Below are 23,271 nucleotides of genomic sequence, written 5' to 3'. Positions count from 1 at the left end.
TACTCCATTTATAGTTATTATAAAATATTGGCTATACTCCCTGTGTTGTACAATATACCCTTGTAGCTTATTTTATACCTAATAGTTTGTACCTCTTACTCCCCTACCCCTATCTTTCCCCTACCCCCCTTCCCTCTCCCCACTGGTAGCCACTAGTTTGTTCTCTATATCTGTGAGTCTGCTTCTTTTTGGTTATATTCACTAGTTTGTTGTATTTTTTAGATTCCACATATAAGTGATACCATACAGTACTTGCCTTTATCTGTCTGTCTTATTGTACCTACCATAATGATCTCCAAGTCCAGCCATGTTGCTGCAGATGCCAAAATTTTGTTCTTTTTATGGCTGCATAGTATTCCACGGTATATCTATGGCACAGCTTCAGACCTCTGTTTTCTTGTTGGCAACATGGGGGTCTCCTCTCCCTCCCCCCAACCCCTCCTCTAAACATGATAGACAGTGCTGGGGTTCTCTGGGGCAGGGCACCATCTTTCTTTCACTCACCTGCTTCTTCCGTCCCTACTCAGTGGCCGACAAAGTCGCCCATCTCATGGGTCTCAATTCTGGGGAGCTCCAGAAGGGCATCACCAGGCCCTGGGTCAAAGCAGGCAACGAGTTTGTGCAGAAGGGCCAGAACATGGAACAGTGCCAGAACTCCATCGGGGCCCTGGGCAAGGCCATCTATGACAAGATGTTCAAGTGGCTGGTGGTCAGGATCAACAAGACCCTGGACACCAAGATGCAAAGGCAGTTCTTCATCAGGGTGCTGGACATTGCCGGCTTCGAGATCTTTGAGGTGTGTCTGGCCTCGCATTCCGTCTCTGCTTTGGGGTGGCCACCCTCCTTTGATAAGCGACTTTTCACCAAGGTTCTCTTGTTTCTCACCTTGGACCTGGGGCCGGCCCATCTCAGTCTGCTCCTGGCTCTCTGACTTCTGGCCTCTGGAAAGTTCCATCTTCATTTGTACGGTGCCAAGTCACAAAGAACGGGGAGAACATAACAGATAGAATGAGCACCGTGCTGGCTGGATCCAGCCTGTACTGGCTCACCAGAACTGACTGGTGAATTTTCAAGAACTCTGTGACCAGTTGCCATCCTGTTGACACATGTCCGAGGTGTATTTACACCATGGAGATCAGCCAACACTACAAATCAGGATTTTTTTTTTTTTTTTCAGAGAGAGAGAGCTGATTTATCATCACACTACTGGTGGCTCCCACCTCTTGCCCACACAAATGAGGCTCAGGTCTCATCATAAGACGAGTGCCGTGGGTCAGGAAGATTTTACCTTTGTCATTGGAGGCAGCATGATTAGGAGTCGGGAGACCTGGTTCTGGACTCGGGTTGGCCACCAACTAGCTGTGTGGCCTTTGGACAGTGGCGATCCCTCTCTGAGCCTCAGCTGTCTCAACTCTAAAATGAGCAGTCTGGAAGAGATGACCTCTAAGGTCCATTTCAGCTCCACTGTCCTATTATTCTAAGATTTCTACTAGCCACAGATGGGTTAAAAAAAAACAGTTTAGCCCAATTTCTCTCAGGCTCTAAAAGGCTAATGTGGCTGCTGTCTACAGTAGAATCATTTAATTCCATAGGTGGAAAGAGCCTTAGAGAGAGTTTCCAAACCACGCTGCCTGGACTCCTGGGCAGCCGCTGATGGCCAGCAGGGTGAGGCCAGGGAGAGAGGAGGACACCTGTGTCAACAGCAGGGCAGGTGCGATAGACAAATGGGGCTGGAATCCCAGCTCCTCCACTTCCAAGCTGTGTGCCTCCGTGTCCCCGTCTTTGATGAGGACGCTGATCATTCTTGCCTTGGAAGGGTGTTGAGCAGATGCAGCTTAGCCAGGGTCTGACACGTGTACGTGCTCCATGCAGGTTGCTCTGGGATGACAATGGCACCTCTCCTTTGACCTGTTTTTCGTATGAGGCTTCAGCACGGGGTTTCATTCAGAGAAAGCAGTCTCTGGTTTAAAAAAAATAAAAAGGCTTATAAACCCCTCAAACAGCTGCATCGTCCAGATGAGGATGAGAAAAACCAGAGAGAGAGAGAACTGTCTAAAGGCACACAGGCGGTCAGACCCATAAAGCATCTCAAATGATCCATCTCGAGAAATAAAATGGTTCTTCGCACGTTGATGTTCATGAACCACACGGGGCCAGAGTCTGAGTTTTGGGTGCTGGCAGCAGCATTGGGTGGCCCGGGCTCTGTGCCTTTGCAGGGGAGGGTAGCTGAGAAGGGCTTCTCGCAGGGCCGATGGGAGCGCTGACTGGGTGGTGGGTGCATCCGGGGAAATGCCAGACACTGGTCGGCCCTCAGCAAGCTTTAGCTCTGCTTGTGGACCAGCTCTCAATCCCGGGAGAGGCTGTGTCTGCGTCCGGGCTAATGCACCTCTTTCTGTCTTCCTGCCGCAGTTCAACAGCTTCGAACAGCTGTGCATTAATTTCACCAATGAGAAGTTGCAGCAGTTCTTCAACCACCACATGTTCGTGCTGAAGCAGGAGGAGTACAAGAAGGAGGGCATTGAATGGGTCTTCATCGACTTTGGCCTTGACCTGCAGGCCTGTGTCGACCTCCTGGAAAAGGTACCACACTTCTCAAAGGAGGGGCTTGGAGAGAGGTCGGGACCCTGGGGCACATCTCAGGAAGGGATTTCACTGGGGCCTGTGGTTTCAGGGGAGTCAGCAACATGGCTGATGACCTCAGTTTATCTGACCTCAAGCTTCCTCTCTGCAAAATGGGTACAACAGCCACTGCAATGGCCACTGTTAGTTCGGCTGTTTTATGCCTTCACTCATTGGATCATCACAAGCTACCAATGGTGGGGAGGAATTTATTATAACCATTTCACAGATGGGAACATTGAGGCACAGAAAAAGGAAGTCACCTATCCAAGGTCATCCATCCTATGAGCGGCAGAGTTGGGTTTTAACCAAGGCCATCTATTAGCCTCCCCTGTAATCACACCATAGGGAATGTTTTAACAAATGGCCTCACTCAGGAATATATAGGATTAGCAAATGCAAATTTTTATATATGTAATGGATAAACAACAAGGTCCTACTGTATAACACAGAGAACTATCTTCAATATCTTGTGATAAACCATAATGGAAAAGAATATGAAAAAGAATGTATATATACATGTATAACTGAATCACTTTGCTGTACAGCAGAAATTAACACAAAATTGTAAATCAACTACACTTCAGTGAAATAAATCTTTTAAAAAAATTTAAAAGGGGATTTCCCTGGTGGCACAGTGGTTAGGAATCCGCCTGCCAGTGCAGGGGACAAGGGTTCGAGCCCTGGTCCGGGAAGATCCCACATGCCGCGGAGCAACTAAGCCCGTGCGCCACAACTACTGATCCCGCGCGCCTAGAGCCTGTGCTCCGCAACAAGAGAAGCCACCACAATGAGAAGCCCATGCACTGCAACGAAGAGTAGCCCCTGCTCGCTGCAAGTAGAGAAAGCCCACGTGCAGCAACAAAGACTCAATGCAGCCAAAAATAAATAAATAAAATAAATTTATAAAAAAAAAAAAACTTAAAAAAAAAATTTAAAAGAAAAGAAAAAATAATATATACTGTTTGATTAAATGCAGAAAAGGGATAGAAAAAGGACATTAAAAAGACAGATGACAAAATTTGAACAAAGTCCGAACAGACTTTGATTTCTTAGTTTGATTTCTTAGTTTTCATCATTATGTACAGAGGTTATGGTAACATTTGGAGAAGTTGGATGAAGGATATACAGGAATGCTTTGCACCATTTTTGCAAGCCTGAAATTATTTCAAAGTAAAAAGTTAAAAAAATAAAGAAAGAACATACCTTGTCTCCGAGGTTCACCCTCAGGCCCATCATAGAGAAGCTATCATCCAGGCAGCCAGGGGTCTTCAATAGGGGCCAGCCTTACCTCCCTGGAAAAGTCTCCAAAACAGGCAGTGGACTGCCTGTCCCGCAATACCTACAAATACCTGCCTGTCCAGCTGTCACAGAGCCTGAAACGCCCTCATGCTTGAGCTTTGGGATCAAGCGTTGCCTTCTTCCAGGAGTCTGCCTTAGAAGAGAAGACAGGTGTCATTGATGATGTCACCATCTTTCTGAGAGCCAAGCCTGCCTGGCACCACTATTTGGGTGGGATTAGCATTTGGGGAGCTATGTAGCCCCCTCAGAGACGTCAGTCTTCCCTTCTCTTGGACCTGATGAATTCTAGCCTCTTTCAAGTCTAAAAGGTCGTGGCATTCGAAGGCCACGGAAGACTAGACCATTCCCAGAGGTCACTGCCCAGAGTTCTGCATCCTGGCTGGCCACATGGGGTCTGGGGCACCCCTCCCACCAGCCCCAGGCCAGCACCAGAGTCACCCTGTTGGCCCCCTCTAATGCCATCCGCTTCTCTTCCCTTCTAGCCCATGGGCATCTTCTCCATCTTGGAGGAACAGTGCGTCTTCCCCAAGGCCACCGACGCCACGTTCAAGGCAGCCCTGTACGACAACCACCTGGGCAAGTCCAGCAACTTCTTCAAGCCCAAGGGGAGCAAGGGCAAGGGGCCCGAGGCCCACTTCGAGCTTGTCCACTATGCAGGCACCGTGAGTACCCCCTCGGCACCCCCTGTGGCCACCTGCCCGGTGCCTCCAGCTCCCACAAATGTAGGTCTGTCCTGCCACACCCTCCCTGAGGCTTCCTCCCTCCCACTAACCCAGCCACCATCGAACAGGGTGATCAGCTGATCGAAATGACCTCTGGCTTGTACTTCCTCCTCACTTCTCCCTCTGGGAGTTCCAAAGCAATCTAGCCAAGGATGCCCAGCAGTTCATGCCCTCAGACCCGCCAGGGCCATGCCATTGTCTACGGCCCTCCGTTTGACGGCTGAACTTCGATCTTGGTCAGAAATGGCGACGCTTGCAGGGAATTCCCTGGCGGTCCAGTGGTTAGGACTCCGTGCTTCTACTGCAGGGTGCACGGGTTCAATCCCTGGTTGGGGGACCTAAGATCCCACATGCCACGCAGCAAGGCCAAAAAAAAAACAGACAAAACTTGCAAAAAGAAGGAAAAAAAGTCCATGAGTCCATCAATTATTCCCCAGTTGATTGATTCATCCCTCTGACAGCACATGGCCACCAAACTAACAAGGTGACATTTACGGAGTGGCTTTTTCACTCATGACAAACCTAGTCCTTGGGGAAGAGGGAAATTAAGTGCAGCCAGGACTCAGGTTTATTTGAACAATTGATGGGGGAAACAATCAGTGTTGCCATCCATGCCAATGCCTCCTGTTACCAAGGAGTTTGTTGAGCCTCTCTGGGTTTCGCTGCGGGGAAATGGCAGGCTTAGGACAGAGCTGTCAGGAAAGCTGCTGTTGGACTGGGCATCGGGGCCAAGCTCTTATGATCTCAACAACCATGATAATGCCAATTACTGGCCAAATGGACTGCGCCGCTACCCAGAGCAAACGGGCTTGGGGCCGAATTGCAGTGTTCCACCCCACCCTCCACGATGAAATGAGAAGGGCTCGGTGTTTGTAGCAACAGGACATCCAAAGTCAAATGGGGCCTATGCACTTCCAAGAAGGCTCTAAGATGAGGCCCAGAGGTGATGAATATCATACACCACATGGGAGAAGGAAAGCCCAAAGGTTTTGTCTTCTCATCTGCATCCCTAGGTTCTCTGGGCTCAATGGAAGGATCTGAAAGACACCTTCCTCTTTGCCTCTCCAGCTGGGGCTACATGGCAAAATGGGAACCAGAAATTAGTGGATGTCCAATTACTTGGACACAGGAAGCCCCCAGTTTGGATGGATGGAGCCCCCCTCCCACCAGGCAATGGCGGGGGGATGTGTGCTTCTCAGCAAGGAGAGAACAGATGCCCTTGTAGGGAGTTCTTCATGTTGCTTGGGATGCCACTGGTCAAGGTCAATCACTGAACCAGGAATAAGATCAGCCAACCTGGGTAGAAGAAGACCCAGGGGTCAGGGAGGCTCAGTGTGGCCAAGAAAGCAAGACATGTAAGAGAAGGTCACACCTGGCAAAGAGTAGCTGGGGAGTCCTGGTGTGTGGGTAAAGCTCAGAGACAGGGTGCCCTAGACAGGCAAACTGCAAATGCCCAAGAGATGGGGGTTCATGGACATCCCAGGACTCCAGGCAAGTCATCAGGACAGGAACTGAAGTCCCAGGAGATGGGGCTGAAGGTTGGTCCTGGGAACCCAGAGTGGACAGAGATGTAGGTCGAGGTTCTGGCTGTGGGACCTGAAAGGTGGAATCTGGGCCTGAAATGTAACCACTGGCATTTGCCCCCCTCCAGGTGGGTTACAACATCACGGGCTGGCTGGAGAAGAACAAAGACCCCCTGAATGAAACAGTGGTGGGCTTGTTCCAGAAATCAAGCCTGGGGCTCCTAGCCCTTCTCTTCAAAGAAGAGGAGGCTCCAAGTATGGCTGACCCCTCGTGTGTCCAGTCTCTCTGTGCCGATACCCTTTAGTGGCCAGAAGTAGAAAAAAAACAAGAACTCTCATATTTGACTCTTGTTGAATGAATGAATGAATGAACGAACGAATGAATGAATAAATGACAAGTTGCTTGAGGTCGGCTATGGATGCTACTGCAATAAAGAGGTACAGATGCATCCTGGGAGCTTCTTCCATCAACCGAATTGATCACTGGGCCCATATCACGTCTAGGTGGAGCGATATTGCTTTGGAAAAGTTGATGCCCCAAAGCTCTGTGCTTATTTTCTGCTCCCTGTTCTCCTGTCTGAGCCAAATGTCAAGCTCAGCTCTGCCTCCTAGCCAGTCGAGGTCATGTGACCCATAGGGGAACACCCAACAGGGCCGCCACTTAGAGGGACAAGAGCTGCACATCTCCTTGGGCTCAGAGATGTGCGCGCCACCAGCATGCAATTCCTCCAGACTGCACGGGCTCTTCCTCCTCCCCAGGCAATGGCAGCAGTGCGTTGCCTTGGGCCAGTCCTAAATCACAAAGGGCTACAGACCCTCCAGGAAGCACGGCACTCCTTGTGACTGTTATGCCACAGTCAGCCCGTTCACCCTCTCCCTGGTAGATCTTGTTTTCCTGGTGTGGGGAGTCCCACCTCATCTAGTCCCCAGACAAGTCTTTTCAAAACCAGAGAATGCACGTCCTTGACACAGAGCACTGAATGGGGCTGCCTGCCCCTGTGCTGGGTACTGATGTGAAGCATGCTTATCTCGCTTCCTCAGCTGGAAGCAAGAAGCAGAAACGAGGGTCCTCCTTCATGACCGTCTCCAACTTCTACAGGGTAAGTAGGGGCTGCCCCAGAGACCACCTTGTGACCGCTGCCCCCACCCATCCCTTCCAATGGTGTAGTGGTCTGGCTGCCACCTCATGGCCCAGGACAGGATGATTTCATTTCTATGCCTATGGTTGCCTCTTTCATTTCAGGGGTCCGTTTCCTTCTGAAGAGGGGGCAGAACCACAGGACCATAGGGCAGAAAAAACCCTTAAAGATGGTCCAGTCTAACTGCGTTGTTTCAGATTGAAACCCGGAGAATGATGGGACTTGCCCAACATAACAAGTGGAAATATCAGTGCCTAAGATCTTGTGCTGGCAGGTCTTCTGGGCTGGGCACAACTTCCACAAAGTTTGGGCACTACTGGAAACATATTCCAAGGGCAGAAATGTAGCCAATGGTGAGATGTTGCACAAAGAATGATTTCAATACTTCCCAAGGATCCGGCTGTCCTGAGGCAGAGTGGGCCACCTCATTGGACGTATCCAAGTGGAAGAGGAGGGATCATCCAGTAGGGAAGTTAAAAATGGTGAGGCATTTGTCCACACAGGCACTACGGTTCCTTCTAGTAGCAAGATTCTACGATGAGCCAGCACTGAACTCAGAGGGCCCCTCTCTATGTAAAACATGTCACTTTGGGCAAGTTACTGGACCTTTGAGAGCATCACTATCTGGCAGAACTATCTGCGATGATGGAAATGTTCTCTTCTGTCCAATACGGCAGCCACTGTCCAATATGCTGTCCAGTACGATAGCCACTAGCCACATGTGGTTAGTGAGTACCTGAAAAGTGGCTGGTGTGACCAAAGCACTGAATTGGCATTGTAATTAAATTAATTAAACTCTAAACAAATACCTCTCCTGAGCATGGGTGCCCTGCAACACCAACGCCGAGCTTCACTCTTTCTTTCCCTCTACCCCCAGGAGCAGTTGAACAAGCTGATGGCCACCCTCCACAGCACCTCCCCCCATTTTGTCCGCTGTATTGTCCCCAATGAGTTCAAGCAATCAGGTACATCATGGGGACATGTCTCCCAGCTGGAAGTCCTCAGGATGTGTGAAGTTGGGGTTCACTCCAAATTAAGTCCACTTTTTTTTTTTTTTTTTAATTTATTTATGGCTGTGTTGGGTCTTCGTTTCTGTGCGAGGGCTTTCTCTAGTTGTGGCAAGCGGGGGCCACTCTTAATCGCAGTGCGCGGGCCTCTCACTATCGTGGCCTCTTTTATTGCGGAGCACAGGCTCCAGACGCGCAGGCTCAGTAATTGTGGCTCACGGGCCCAGCTGCTCTGCGGCATGTGGGATCTTCCCAGGCCAGGGCTCGAACCCGTGTCCCCTGCATTGGCAGGCAGACTCTCAACCACTGCGCCACCAGGGAAGCCCCTTAAGTCCACTTTTAATCACCAGGAATGACTGGGGTAAAACAGGGCATTGAAAGAACCTCCAACAGTGGATCATCCAAACAGCACGTTCTAGCTACTTTGTAAAGCAGAGTGGTGCCCACCTAGGCAGAAGTCACACTCAGGAGAGCCTTTGGGCCTTGGCTGAATTGTGGGGGACCTGGGACACCCTGGGCAGTGACTGGAGGAGATTTGGGTTGAAGACCTGGATATTCAGTTCAGCCTCCTTGAGTGGCAAGGAGTGGCCTAGGGTACCCTAGGGTAGTGACTCCCCATCCTGTGCCCTCCCTCTTGGCAGGTGTGGTGGACGCCCACCTGATCATGCACCAGCTGGCTTGCAATGGAGTCCTGGAAGGCATCCATATTTGCAGGAAGGGCTTCCCAAACAGGCTGCAGTACCCAGAGTTCAAAGAGAGGTGAGTGGTGTCTTCCCGATACCTTGAGTACAGTTCTTGGTCTCCAGGGGTTGACTCTTGATAAATGTAGTCCCATTGGAGCAGACACTAGGGGTACAGTGATGGACACTATCTCACTGTCTGCTTCAGTACACAATGGCCCAACTTTCAATAGCCAGCACCTGCATTTCTTTGCCCAAGGGCTCTCTCTGGCTGCTAGAGCCTGCTTTGCTACTTGGCAGGCTGAAAGTATCAGGAATTAATGCCTCCCCAGGAGCAGCCCTCGACCAATGACTAAGGACAGTTGACATATAAATGCTTCAGCTCCCTCACCCTGATGATGGGCTAACTCTGAGGCATGTTCTATACTGGCTCTCAGACAGCTGTGTGTTGGTAAATGTTTAACAATGGGCCTTCCAAGTTAAATTTTTTTTTAAGAAAAGAAGCCCTGTTCTGTGGTTTATTTATTCAACCTCTCCTTTTATTTCATGAGTCAGTGCATTCCTCTCCCTTTCCTAAAGTAGTTCAAGTTGGGTTTCAGTCACTTGCAAGGAATAGTCCTGATTAATAAACAAACACAAGTAACAATTTAAAAAAAAAAAGAAAGAAAAGAAAAGAAGCCCTGATTTGTAGTATCTACCGATTTCCATGGTATAAATACTCCCACCATGGCTGACTTCAAGCTACCAATGTGACATCACTGAATGCAGGGTTGGGGAGAGATGCACACAGGCGCTTGCTTGTGAGCCAGGGGGAGCTGCTCCCAGCACACAAGGGTCCCCCAGCAGCCTGAAGCCCCAGTTGCCTGTTGTGATAACTGGCTTGATAACATGCCTTTTGCTGGCTTCCCTGACCCACTCCCCAACTCTGCCACCTCTCAGATAAACTACTTGCACTTGAATCCTGGTCTCAAGGTCTGATTCTGGGGGAACCCAAACTGAGGCCTCCACCTGAGAGGTTAATTTACTTCGACCCCTTCCCTAACTGCTAGAACATAGGACCGCAGATTGATGGAGCAAGAAGGGTCACTAGAGGTCATCTTGTCCAAGCCCTCTGAAGTCCCTAGCTGGGGAAGGACTAAGGGAGCTACTGGCAGGTCAGGAAAAGAAGCGGTTCTCCCATGTCTGGAGGAAAAGATCAGGAAGGAAAGATTTTCATGTCTTCATTTCTAAGGCCACCTCCCCGCTGAACTTCTGACCCACAGCGACATCTACTCCCCAGTGTCTCCTGTCAGTCCCCTCCCTCTGCCTGCCGTGGACCTCTGCGGAACAAGTCCAATCCCCGATTTGAAGGCCATCTCACAGGTCCATGATAATTGTGAGGGCAGACTTCCTGGGCTGCCAACTTGGGGATGATGGGGACTGCCGTCGTCTCTCCCAACAGGTACCAAGAGCTGAACCCCAGCGCGATTCCTCAGGGGTTCGTGGATAACAAGAAGGCCTCAGAGCTGCTGCTCGGGGCCATCGACTTGGATGCGAATGAATACAAAATCGGACACACCAAGGTAGGGTCTTCCCACTCAGCCTTGTCCCAGGAAGGTGGGTGTCAGGGTGTGAATTCCAGCTCAGCCGTAGACCAGGCGGTCAAGCCCCTCAGCTGCGGAGAGCCTCTGTGTCCTCTTCCGAAAAATCAGAGCTGGTAAAGCCAATCTCACAGGATTGGGAGTAGCGTGCGTGAGAACCCAGCTCAGACAGAGAGGTACTCAATAAACAGGAGAATATTAGGACTGCATGGGCCACAGATTTCTAAGAATAAACGCAGCCGATCGGAATAAAGGTCCTGGACTGGACCGGGGCACCACGGTACGTGTGTGGGCGAGGTCTGGGGGTGCAGCACCCTAATCCCAGCCCACCCACACTGCGAGCCCCAGCCCTGAGCTGGCAGGCGAGTCAGGGTTGACTCAGACAGAGCGGCCGCCTGATCCTGACTCATGGGGCCCATGTCTGTCCCACTTCCTGGCCCCGCAGAGTCCTGTCAGGATTGTAAGGGCCAGGCTGATGGTGGGAGGTGTCCATCGACACCTGCCCAACCAGACTGCACCCCAACGTGACAGTCAGGGTGATGCAAGAGGGGCCCTGGCTTTGCCTCAGGCTCAGAGCCTGCCGCTGTGCAGCCTGGAGTGGGTCACCTGCCCGTCCTGGTCTCGCGGGGGGCACAGGCAGGCCCAGCTTCTCCGCGGGCCTGGTGTGGCACGATGCCCAGGGAAGCTCCCAGCTGCCTGTACATCCAACACGTACGGAGTGCCTCCTGCGTGCCAGGCACAGTTCTAGGCTTAGGCATACGCAGGTGGACAGAACAGAAAGAGTCCCTAGCTCCCTACGGCTTGCTTTGTAGCCATTGGTGTTAGCAGGATTGTAATACTGCCTTCAAACCTGCCAGAACCATTAGCTTTGGCCTCCTGTATCGCTGAGACGTGCTGTGTGGAGATAAATTGACTTACAGGAACTCTCAGGCTTTGTCACAGAATCACTGAATACCTGAGCCGGAGAGAACCTCGGAGACCAGCTCCTTCCCCCACCCCACCTTTGATGGATGGGAAACTTAAGAAAGCCTGGGGAAGACACAGAGGTGACGTGTCCAATTTCACAGAACTAGGCAGGACAGAGCAGGCCTCAGGCCCCTCGTCATGGGATCAGGGAAGTCACGTGACTTGTATCTGACACAGCTACCCCTGGGCAGACAGACTGATCTTGCAGTTGTTCAAGGGTTGCATGGGGCACCTCAGGTGCAGGTAAAGGCCCGGGGCTGCTGGGGACTGCTTTGCTCCCCGGTGCCAGGCAGGCTCTGGCGGCAGGGGCAGAACAAAGAACAGAATGACTCCGCCTGTACACTGTGTCCCCATCCCTGGCTTTGGCTCATGTGGTCCCTTCCCCACCGGCCACATGCTTGCCTCACTGCTCCTCAAAGACCAAACCTCAACCACAATTAATCTGGAAATATCAAGCCCAATGTCTCTACCCCATGATTGGTGGGGAGAGGGCAGAGGGAAGAAGCATCCTTTTCCATCCTTTCCTGTCAGTATCCAAGCATCCTCATCCTTAAATTAATCTGGGGGCTCTAATCCCTGCCCCCACATGTAGAATCAGAGATTCCCAGCGCTGAAAGGACTTGGGGTCCTGCACTCCCACTGGACAGGAGAGGAGACCAAGTTCCCCCAGAGGAGAGTGACTTAACCAAGGTGCCCTAGCACAACCAAAGCAGGCTGAGGCCAGGTGTGGGTCTCCTGATTCCTTCTATACTTCCAGAAGTTTCTATCATGTCCTATTAGAAGCCTATAAAAAATATGATGCATTATAAAACACACTGATAAAGCGATCACCCATGAGCCCACTTAAAAACCCAGAACATCATCTTTACATCTCTTTCCTCTCCTTCCTCCCCACCCCCAGGAGTAACCTTTGTCCTGAATGTTAACTGTACCCTTGCCTTTTCAAAAACAGTTTTATCAAATACGCACATGGCCCAAGGTTTGCCTGGTTTTGAGCTTCATGAAAGTATCGTACTTGATATACTCTTATCCGACATGCTTTTGTCACTTAATCATGTTTCTAAGATTCATCCTTGTTGGCTGGTATGTGACGTTCGTTCATGGTCACAGCCGTATCATAGGACTTCTGATGGCCATGCCACAACTGTCCTGTCTCCTGTCCTTGGAAATTGGATTGCTCCTTCTTTTTTCAGTTACCAATAATGCTGCTATCAACATCCTCACACATGGCCCTATGCAAGAATTTCTCTAGAACGAAGTTTTCAACCTTGGCTGTACATTAGAATCATCTAGACTGAGGGTGGGGGCAGAGAGGTTGGAACACTGATGCCTGAGCTCCCCACCCCAGAAACTGTTTGAAGTCACCTGTGCCCAGGCAACGGCATCTTTCCAAAGCCCTCCAGGTGGGGATGACGCGCAGCCAGGGTTGAGATACACGCTGAGGGAGTGACAACCAATTTCCAAAACTGTACTTACTCACCACCCACCCCCTCGTTGATTCACATACTTGCCAACACTTGTTTTATCAGAAGTCTTCAGTGTTGCAGGTTACGGGGAGGGGGAATGGTTATCTTGTGACCTTAATTCGCATTGCCCTGAGGTTGGGTGCTTCTGGCCCTTTCTAACGTGCATTGCAAAGCTGTTCTTGTTTTCCTGGGGAAGAGTCCCACTCAGAGAACAGAGCCGGATGCCTGAAACTGTGCATCACTGGGAAAACTCTGTCCCCTTTCTAGAAAGTCAACTCCCCCTGCTGACCACTACCCCCTCTCCTCACTCCCGTATCCCGTGGGACCATGACTGTCCCAAGGCTGCTTTGCATAGTGGTAAAAAGAAAGGCCCGTTGGCACCCTGCTGCCAGGCAGTCACCGTAGGTAGCAGTGAAGATCCAAACGATCTATCACATTTTACTCAGAGCTTCACAGTTGGCAGAAGTACTTTCCCCCTGTTATCTCATTTAATTTTTATAGCAACCCTCTAAGGGAGGGATCAACAGCCCCATTTCACAGATGAGGCACTGAGGCCCTGAGATGTGAGGAGGCATGTCCAAGGTGACCCAGCTAGTAACTGCAAGGCCAGGACTAGAGCCCATAGGAGTGTCCAGGAGCGAGAGGAAATAGATGCCGAGGCTGGCATGTCCTGCCGTGCAGATGTCCAGGCCAGGGCCAGCTGTTTCCCAGGGTCTCTGAACTCTGAAGGACCCGTCGGAACTTCTTGTGCTTTGATTTTGAACTCCCCGCTAAGCAGCTGCTTTGGTGACAGAGGGGCTATTCTCAGATCCATGTGTCTTTCCCCCAGGTCTTCTTCCGAGCAGGCGTCCTGGCCAAGCTCGAGGACATGCGGGACGAGCGTCTGGCCAAGATCATGACGATGCTTCAGTGTCGGCTCCGGGGTTTCCTCACGAGGGTCGAGTTCAAGAAGATGCTGGAACGAAGGTAGCACCGGTGGGGCAGGCCCACTGAAGCCACACCATCCACATGGAACGACCGGGGACCCCTCCACACACACGGTGCTCAGCTCCACCAGTGACACTGGGCAGTGAGATAGGGAGGGTGCCAATGTCTCTGCTGTCCCAAAGAACCCTCTTGGCGGCCTGTGTTGGTTTCCTGGGGCTGCCATTAACAAAGTACCACAAACCAGGTGCCTTAAAACAACAGAAATTTATTTTCCCATGATTCTGGAGGCCAGGAGTCTGAAATTCAGGTGTTGGCAGGCAAGCTCCGTCCAAAGCCTCGAGGGGAGAAGCGTTTCTTGCCTCTTGCAGTCCTGGTAGCCCCAGGCACTCCTTGGCTTGTGGCTGCATCTCTCCAATCTCTGCCTCTGTCCTCACAAGGTCTTCTTCTGTGTCTGTCTTCACATGGTCTTCCTTCTTTTTATAAGAACACCAGTCATCTTGGGTTAGGGGCCCCCCACTACTCCAATATGACCTCATCTAAAACCAAGTTAATTCCATCTGCAAAGACTCTTATTTCCAAATAAGATCACATTCACAGGTTCTGGGGGTTAGGACTTCAGCGTATCTTTTGGGAGGGGACACAATTCAACTGCTAACAGGGACCACCTAATATAAACCCTTCTCTTTACAGTCTACAAGTCACTTTCACAGCCTTCCCCTTACTTGATCCAGACGATGATGCTGTGAGAGGGATGTGGTAGGATCAGCACCCCCATTTTACAGATGTGGAAACTGAGATCAGAGGGGTTAAGGTACTGGGGCAGGTTCATGCAGAAAGAGTCAGGATTAGAAGCCAGAAATCCTCGTCGCAAATCGCTGCCCTCAGAATTGTGTTTTTCAGCCATCTCCCTAAAATGGTAATTAGAAAATAGCTCTGGCTGCCCTGGCCGCCCTGTGGTTGACTCTGGCTCTTGTGGTCATAGTATTAGTAATAATAACAGTAATGAATAAATAATAACAGTAATGAAGTCCTGATATCCACTAGCAGGCCCCCTGTGACCCCGGCCAAAAGCAGGGACACCAGTTAGGGGCTGAGTGGTGGGACTCAGTGCACAGAAGATCCTCCGTAAATGACAGTTGAAGGAAGCAGTCAGGGACAAGGAGGGCTGATTCCAGAGACCGCAGACGGATGGGATTTGGATGGGATTTGGAGACTAACGGATGATTTCCAGTGAGGCAGCAGAAGGAGGGGAAATGCAGGAAGAAATGAGCTCAGCCCTGAGTTGTCCTGGAGGAGCTGGTTCCATCGGGGAGGCCAGTCCCCCGTCCTGCACCCCCCACCCCCTCCACACACTCCTTCATTTTAACCCATGCAACGCTGGATTCTTCCCTTTTTTTTTTTTTTTTTTTGCAGAATTGGCCTGAAGGTCATCCAGCGGAACACACGCAAGTTCCTGGAGCTGCGTTTCTGGGGCTGGTGGAAGCTCTACAACAAGGTGAGGACTGAGGGGCCGCAGTCCTGGGCGGAGGGGCCTCCCGGGGATGCTGCAGGGACAGTCTGAAAATGCGGGCACCTTGCAGGAAGAGTGTAGCCTCCTTCCAGGCGGGGGCTGAGTCCTCCCTGAGAAAAACGATAGTGTGTCTTCCCACCTTTCAACTCATCCCTCAAAATAAAACCCACTTAGGATGCAGAGAGCCCCCTCCCCACAAAAGTGGGCTTGGAGCGCAGTGCCTCACCCCTGGGCGTGTTGAAGCATCTCAACTCCTTCAGTGAAGTCCTGGACTTTAGGAAATCATGGGATCCGACCTCTCCTTTCCCAGGCTGCTCTGAGGCAGCAGTGGGGGTGAGTGAGTCAGCCAGGAGGTGAGGCTGCAGGCACCCAGGCAACCAGGCCACCCTCAACAAATGCAGGAGGCCACGAACCAGCCTACTGCATGAGGCTCCAGTCGCGCTGGGGCATGGCGTCCCACCTGGGGTCCCTGTTACAAGGAAGCACGCCACTGGACCCGGGGGCAGGGCTGCCGCATTCAGGGGGCCGGAGGGCAGTGCTGTCTTGAGGGGCGGGGTGTTCAGGGCGGCTTCGTGGAGGGTTGGCACAGGCTCCAGGTCATCCTTGGGGGCCCTGAGCCCCCGACAGCTCAAGCAGAAGCTTCTCTCCCCTCCCCATAGGGAAGAACTTTCTAACAATCCATGCTGACCACAAATTGAAAGGGAGGGATAGTAAGTTCTGCATCCCCAGCGGTACCCACGCACAGGAGGGCCTGAGACGGCAGAGGGATCTAAACAAAAATTTCTCAAATTTAGTCAGTATGGCACTTCTCCCACCTGTTCTATGACTGACCTTCTTTCTTTTATATCAACTCACTTTTTTATTTCAAAATTTTTATTTTAAAAGGAAACTTCGCATCCTTACCTGTCTCATCCTAAGCAAACGTTATGCATAAAACTGGATTTCACGAGTTCTTTTCATTTTTAAAAATTATTATTTTTCAAAATCATGTATTAAACTATTACTTTTCAAAATTATTTTTAAAGTAACTATGTAACAATGAAAATCAAAAGGTTTCCGTGCAAAGGGTGAATCCATCTCACCTGCCCCCTCAGTGTATGTGTTACCCTTTGGGAAGCCCCAGACCAACGCCTTTAAGATTCCTTCCAGGGCTTCCCTGGTGGCGCAGTGGTTGAGAATCTGCCTGCTAATGCAGGGGACACGGGTTCGAGCCCTGGTCTAGGAAGATCCCACATGCCGCAGAGCAACTGGGCCCGTGAGCCACAATTACTGAGCCTGCGCGTCTGGAGCCTGTGCTCCGCAACAAGAGAGGCCGCAATAGTGAGAGGCCCGCACACCGCGATGAAGAGTGGCCCCCGCTTGCCGCAACTAGAGAAAGCCCTCGCACAGAAACGAAGACCCAACACAGCCAAAAATAAATTAATTAATTAAAAAAAAAAAAAGATTCCTTCCAAGCCAGACATAAGTGACCACAGATGACAAGGAGACAGAGCCTAGAAACTTCTCTGCTCTTTACCAGGAAGTAAAACTTCACCAAGTAAACATAGCGGAGCAAGATCCTGTTCCAATGAGTAAAAACATAAAATTAAGTTAAAATCCTTTACTCTTAGCGTGTTAAGTGAGCTCTAATCTTATTTGACTAAATCAGATAGGATGAATCAATGGAAAAAAACAACACCTTGGGGGAGGCTTTCACTGGATAAAAAGTGTAACACAGTTGCAAGTGATGCTTACTATCACCTTTTTATGCAAATTTTGCACTGCTGTATCCCAGGTCCCGACAGACCAGGCTGGCGATGACAGGTTTATCTGTCATCTTCAAAGAGAGGTGATTCCTTCTCCCAAATCCATGGTGTTTGCGCTCCCAAATAATGTATCCATTGATCAGGAAATATCCCGAGGGCCTGTCCTGCCTGCTCTGCTTGGTGCTGTAGAGACACCGAGGGCAGGAGGGAGATGGGGAGGGGCAGAGGGCAGGGCTCGTGGTCTAGCAGGGCAGAGGACGCAATGGACCCAGGCACTCTTGCAGGATGAGAAGTGCCAAATGCACAGAGAGGTCCAGACAGGTGCTGTGGGTGCAGAAGAGGAGCGACTATTCCTGGTTGAAGGCAAAGCAGCCCACCACCTAGCCCCCTGGCAAAGCCCATCCCCCTAACACTCTGCAGTGTTGTTCACCACCCAGGTCAAGCCACTCCTGAATGTGGCTCGGCAAGAGGAGGAGATGAAGGCCAAGGAGGAGGAGCTGAGGAACGCCATGGCCAAGACGCAGGAGCTGCTAAGCAAGTTCAAGGATCTGGAGGAGAAAATGGCCACGCTCAGCCAGGAGAAGAATGACCTCACCATCCAGCTGCAGGCAGTATGTGGGGCCCTGGGGGCAGCGGCAGCAGCTGGGGGCCTTGGCAAGAGTCAGACCCAGAGAAGGAGGGAGAGTGGCCTTCCAAGAAGCTGTGTCCTTCCAGACGTTGGGGAATTCCCAACCTTCTCTTTCTTTCGTTGCCATGTCACCCTGGACCCAACTACCAAAAAGACTCCATCAAATTCCTGTTTGCCCACAGCAGCAGGCTGGGCACACACACATACAGTACATGCTGGGCCTGGGGGATTGTCCAGACATGGGGGCCACGAGACGGTGGGAGGAGCACCTCTGGGGTGAGCCTGGCTCCCTGGGGACCTAGGGAACTTGCCCTCTTTTCTCCGCCTCCTTTTCCTCGCCCGTCAAGTGCAAACACAGAGGGGAGAACATATGACCTAGTTTCTGCGGGAAGCCTGACTCTGACTCCCAGTACGATGAGCGGCTTCACTGCCGTGACACTTCTGGTTTACAAGGGTCCTTCCTTCTCTGGTTTGAGCTTCACAACCACCTCATAAGACGCCCGATTTTCATGTGTATCTTCAGGGTAGGAAACTCCACTTGACCGACCTTTAGAGACTTGATCAAGGTCCCAAGCCGGTCAGTAGAAGACCCACGACCGGGAGGGGTCCAGTCCCATCTTGGTCGTTCCTGCTCTGTCACAGCCGTGTCTCCTCAGCCGAGAGAGTGTCAGCACTTGCATTAGCTATCCATTTTCCCCAAGCTGTCTCTGACATCTTTTCTCCCATCCTTTCCACACCCCTGAGAAGCTGCTCAGGCTAGGACCCTCATTTTATGTCTGGGGAGGCCGAGGCCGAGCGTGAATACAAGGATAAAAGAATCTTCCATTTACAGAAGTGCCTCCATGTGCTCCATCCCTTTATGCCTCACGATGATCATGTCCTTTATTTTGCAGAGAATTGAATTTCAGTAAATTTATGCCACGAACCAAAAGTCACCTAGCTGGTCTGGTCTTCTGACTCCATGGCCAGTTGTTGTCTCACACCACTGACCCCATCTCAGGGAGACCCCAGTGGACACCCCGGTTGTCCCTCCTCTGCCACTTACTGCCTGTGTGACTTTTGACAACTCCACCCCCTCTGCATATCGGTTCCCTCATCTCTGAACCCTAGCTTATAGATAACACCTGTCTGGCTTGCTTCTCAGTGTTGTTATAAGGAGAAACCAGGGACGGGAAAGGGTTTGTCAACACGAAAGTGCTAAATCAATGCTGGGAGTTCTTTGGGTGGACATGCCCCTCCACGTTGGCGGATGCAAGCATAGGCCCACATGGGAACAGTGGATGAGATGGCAGAGCCTGAACGGACAGAGGCGTCCTGCCTGAGTGGCCCGCACTTCTCCTAGACCACTCTGCTAACACCTTAAGTGCATCTGACCACCTGGGATCTCGTTAAAAAGCAGATTGGGATGAACAGGTCACAGGTGGGGCCCGAGAGTTTGCATTCTAACCGGCTCGCAGGTGACGCTGCTGCTGCTGGTCTGGGGGCCACGCTCCTGGACGAGGCTTTGTCACCAAGAAGCGCAGAGATAGCCAGCCCCTGTCCAGCCCCCAGGACACGTTTGTTGGGGGCCCATCAGCCCGAGGCCTATCCGTCAGCACGTTCCCCTGCAGGTGCCCGGACCCTGCCTTTGACCAATACTCTCTTTCTTCCACCAGGAGCAAAAGAACCTGATAGATGCAGGGGAGCGCCTGACCCAGATGATGAAGACCAAGATGGAGCTGGAGAGCCAGATCTCCGACATGCGGGAGAGGCTGGAGGAGGAGGAGGGCACATCGGCCTCGCTGAGCGCCACCAAGCGCAAGCTGGAGGGGGAGCTCAGTGACCTCAAGCGGGACCTGGAGGGCCTGGAGACCACGCTGGCCAAGACGGAGAAGGAGAAGCAGGTGGGGAGGCCCCTGGGCCAGACCCTGCTCCTCCCAGGGCCAGGGAACCCCCAGCCCGCTGCCCTGCAGGGGCCACACCCAGAGCCCGTACCGCAGTGCTGCCCGGGACCCGAGCCGCCAGCCACATGCAGCTATTTTAACTTAATTCAGTACAGTTTCAAATGTCGTTCCTCAGTCAACCTGGCCGCATAGGGAGGGCTCAGTAGCCGCTCGCAGCAAGTGCTACAATGTCGGATAGAGCAGACAGAGCACACGTCCATTGTCTGGACAGAGCAGCTGACTCAGGGGGCTGAGGGCTGTTCCCCTCGTGGGGACGCCCAGGCCTGGCCGGTCCTCCTCGTGCCTGGCATTCCTGGGCGTCTGCCTGGCCTTCTGCCCACTCAGCCTCCGCATCCCTGGGGCGCCTCCCAGAACACCCTTCTGCAGCACCATGTCCACCTCTCCCCCTTCCCAGAGGAAGCAACCGTATTGTAAGGTGGGGTCACCTTTAGCTGTTGGATTTCTGCCCAAACAAGCAGCTGCTGCCCCTCCAAGTGGCTCCCTGGCTCCTGGTACCGTCTGGCTGGCCCTTGGTCCCAGGCCCCCTTCCTATCTCGCAGTGGGTGGGGCCCCCGAGCATGGGGAGGTGGACGCCGCCTAAACCGGGGCGTCTGCAGCTTTGATGTGCACTCGAACCATGGGGACCTCGACAAGACGCAGGCTCTGGGCCAGCAGGTCCTGAGGGGCCCAGGGGCTATGTTTCCAACACAGTCCCTGGCAAAGCCACGGCTGCCGTCCAAGGACCAGGCCCTGAGTAGCCAAGGCCTGACGGTGCTCTCTCTGCCCCCTCCCCGCCAAGATTCTGACTTGCTTGGCTGGGCTGTGCCCTGGGCATTGGTATCTCGTAGGCTCCCAGGTGACTCAGGGGAGCAGCCAAGCTGAGAACCCTCTCTCGGGGCAAATGCCCCCCTCCCCTTCTCCCCCTGAGGGTGTTCCCAGCCTTGAAGTCCAGCCTCTCCCCCCCCGCCCCAACTCCAGGCCCTGGATCACAAGGTCCGCACCCTGACTGGGGACCTCTCGCTTCGAGAAGGCTCTATCGCCAAGCTCCAGAAGGAGAAGAGGGCCCTGGAGGAGCTGCACCAGGTAGGCACCGGCCACTTCTCCTCTTGGCGGAGCAAATGGAGCTCGGAGACGGGAGACCCTCATTCGAATCCCGGCTATGCCGCCCCTCAGCTGGGGCCCTTGGGGAAGTCACAGAGTCTCCCTAAATCACAATGCCCTCATCAGTGAAGTGGACACAGTCACTTGCTACCTTCCTTCCAGGTTTGTTGTTAAGTGGGGTGAACATATCATTTATCACCCAAACTAGGACAGGTTTCAGAGTGAAAGGGGACAGCAGGCATGCATCAGAATGGTCCAGGCACACTGGGAGGGATGCTCCCAGAGTCACAAGGATGAAGTGGGCATATGGAAGTGCCCTGTGAGCTCTAAAGCACCAGGGAGCCCTGATTCATTGCGGCAACGACAGGCATGAGCTCCTGAGGTCACGGGGAGCCCACCCGACTGTTCCAGTTGCTCCTGAGTGTGGAGCCAACTCTGACCGCCCACCAGTGCTGACCGCGGTGTGGAGCACCTCCTAGCCTAGACACAGGTGACAGGAGCAAACTGAAGCCCAGACCAGACAGTGGACCCTCAGCCCTGTGTTTGCTGACATCATGAATCTACAGTATGTCCCCCGAGCACATTTCTCTGTCGCCTCTGGAAACACCTCCCCTTAGACTGTGACTCTCCATCATATCAAACCCAGAGCCCCCTGTTATAGCAAATACGCTCAGTTCTCATTATTCGAGGTAGCGATGTTCTACAGAGTCACTGAATTAGCAAATACTGAACCTCTGCTCTCAGGGAAATACAGGGTTATGTTCCTGCGAGCCTCTAGTCACAGCGTTTTCGTCAACCCATCAATACATCATACATACGATGGTGATCAATACATTATCTTGTTTTATGTGTATTTCTGTTGAAAAACACCTTATTAAGTACATATTGTTGATACCTTGACATTGAACTCATGGTCAACAGCCCCCTGTATCTCAGGCATGAATGAAGCTCATCTAACACACAGATTTTCTCTGCAAGGCACCTCACAGCCTTCTTGCGTGAGGAACGCCAGACAGCACTGCAGAACTGTGCTTGGTGCCACTGTAAGCAGTGAAATCACCAACAAAGAGCGCTGACATGTAGAAAACGTGGCACTACACAGACTGGGAAAAGGACACGTGTTTGCAGTCTGAGCCGAATCGAGGAGACAGAGCATCATTTATCCGACCTCAGCTGGGAACATGCCCCGCTTCACATGTCCACGAATGACCACAAAACACCATGAGTATTGATTTGGGGATTACAAATAAATTTTAGCGAGTAGGTAAATTGGCAAATAGATAATTCACGGATAATGAGGATCAGCTGTATTTTGGAACGCCCTCTTACTATCCTGAATTGAAAATTATAATAATGTAACTAATACATAACTTCAGAAAAATCAATAGAGGGCCCTTCCATATAAAAGGAGAAATGGGGCTTCCCTGGTGGCACAGTGGTTAAGAATCTGCCTGCCAATGCAGGGGACACGGGTTCGAACCCTGGTCCGGGAAGATCCCACATGCCGCAGGACAACAAAGCCCATGCGCGACAACTACTAAGCCTGCGCTCTAGAGCCCGCGAGCCACAACTACTGAAGCCCACGTGCCTAGAGCCTGTGCTCTGCAACGAGAAGCCACCGCAAAGAGAAGCCTGAGCACCGCAACGAAGAGCTGCAACTAGAGAAAGCCCATATGCAGCAATGAACACCCAATGAGGCCAAAAATAAATAAATAAAATAAATATATTTAAAAATTAAAAAAAAAAGGAGAAATGAGTGAAAGTAATTTATAATAAATAATGGGGCTGTCAAAGTGTAAAAGCTCAGGCAGATCTAGGAGGGCTGCCTGCCCAAGCCCGTCTTTGATGGTTGTAGACGGGCACCCGAGGGGGTGTTGGTGACTCAGGTAGCCAAGTGCGGTTGCTACCAGTGATACAATTTTACAAAACAGTGAATAATTCTCAGGGAGATTTTAACAACAAGAAGTCAATCTTCGCTTAGTTTTCATGGTAGATCATTCTTTAAAATTGTACCGTATACTAAATGAAAAAAATGTCGAGTTATGTGTGAAGAGGTACTGGGTTCTAGGTTCAGAAAAGTATCAATAGTTGTTTACTTACATGAATGGCTAGATGGGACAGCAAGTGTGTGAACTGCAGAATTATTCTTCACGGCACCCATCATCCAGAGCAAGGCCAGATGTCCAGCGTCCCTGGAAGCACCCACAAAGTACCAGTGAGGCCCCCAATCATTGTGACAACCAGAAGCACCGCCCCCCCCCCCAGATTTCCTATATGCCCCGTGGAGAACCAGAGCCCCCAACTGACCCCTAGGGGCCCGCCTGTGGCTGACGGGTGATCAGTGTGCCGTGGCCTCACCCACCACCCAGGAGCAGGTGCTCTGTAACTGATCACTGACATCAACTCAGCTGGGAAGTGACGGCAGAGAACCAGA

The 23,271-nt window shown here is 51.7% G+C and overlaps 1 protein-coding gene across 1 annotated transcript in view; it reads left to right on the top strand.

The window, feature by feature from the left end:
- LOC118880647 (myosin-16-like) overlaps positions 1-23,271 on the top strand; it is a 53,774-nt gene that overhangs the window by 11,733 nt on the left and 18,770 nt on the right. Inside the window, 13 exon segments of the mRNA XM_036824389.1 lie at positions 528-796; positions 2,410-2,580; positions 4,404-4,583; positions 6,295-6,421; positions 7,208-7,266; positions 8,183-8,270; positions 8,954-9,071; positions 10,434-10,554; positions 13,834-13,970; positions 15,345-15,426; positions 17,624-17,797; positions 19,470-19,697; positions 20,715-20,819. Of these exon segments, the coding sequence (XP_036680284.1) occupies positions 528-796; positions 2,410-2,580; positions 4,404-4,583; positions 6,295-6,421; positions 7,208-7,266; positions 8,183-8,270; positions 8,954-9,071; positions 10,434-10,554; positions 13,834-13,970; positions 15,345-15,426; positions 17,624-17,797; positions 19,470-19,697; positions 20,715-20,819 (1,859 nt within the window).

The sequence above is a fragment of the Balaenoptera musculus genome, chromosome 15 (assembly GCF_009873245.2).
Source record: "Balaenoptera musculus isolate JJ_BM4_2016_0621 chromosome 15, mBalMus1.pri.v3, whole genome shotgun sequence".
Taxonomy (NCBI): Eukaryota; Metazoa; Chordata; class Mammalia; order Artiodactyla; family Balaenopteridae; genus Balaenoptera; species Balaenoptera musculus.
Note: the sequence above shows the minus strand (reverse complement) of the source record. Positions and strands in the feature narration are given on the sequence as shown.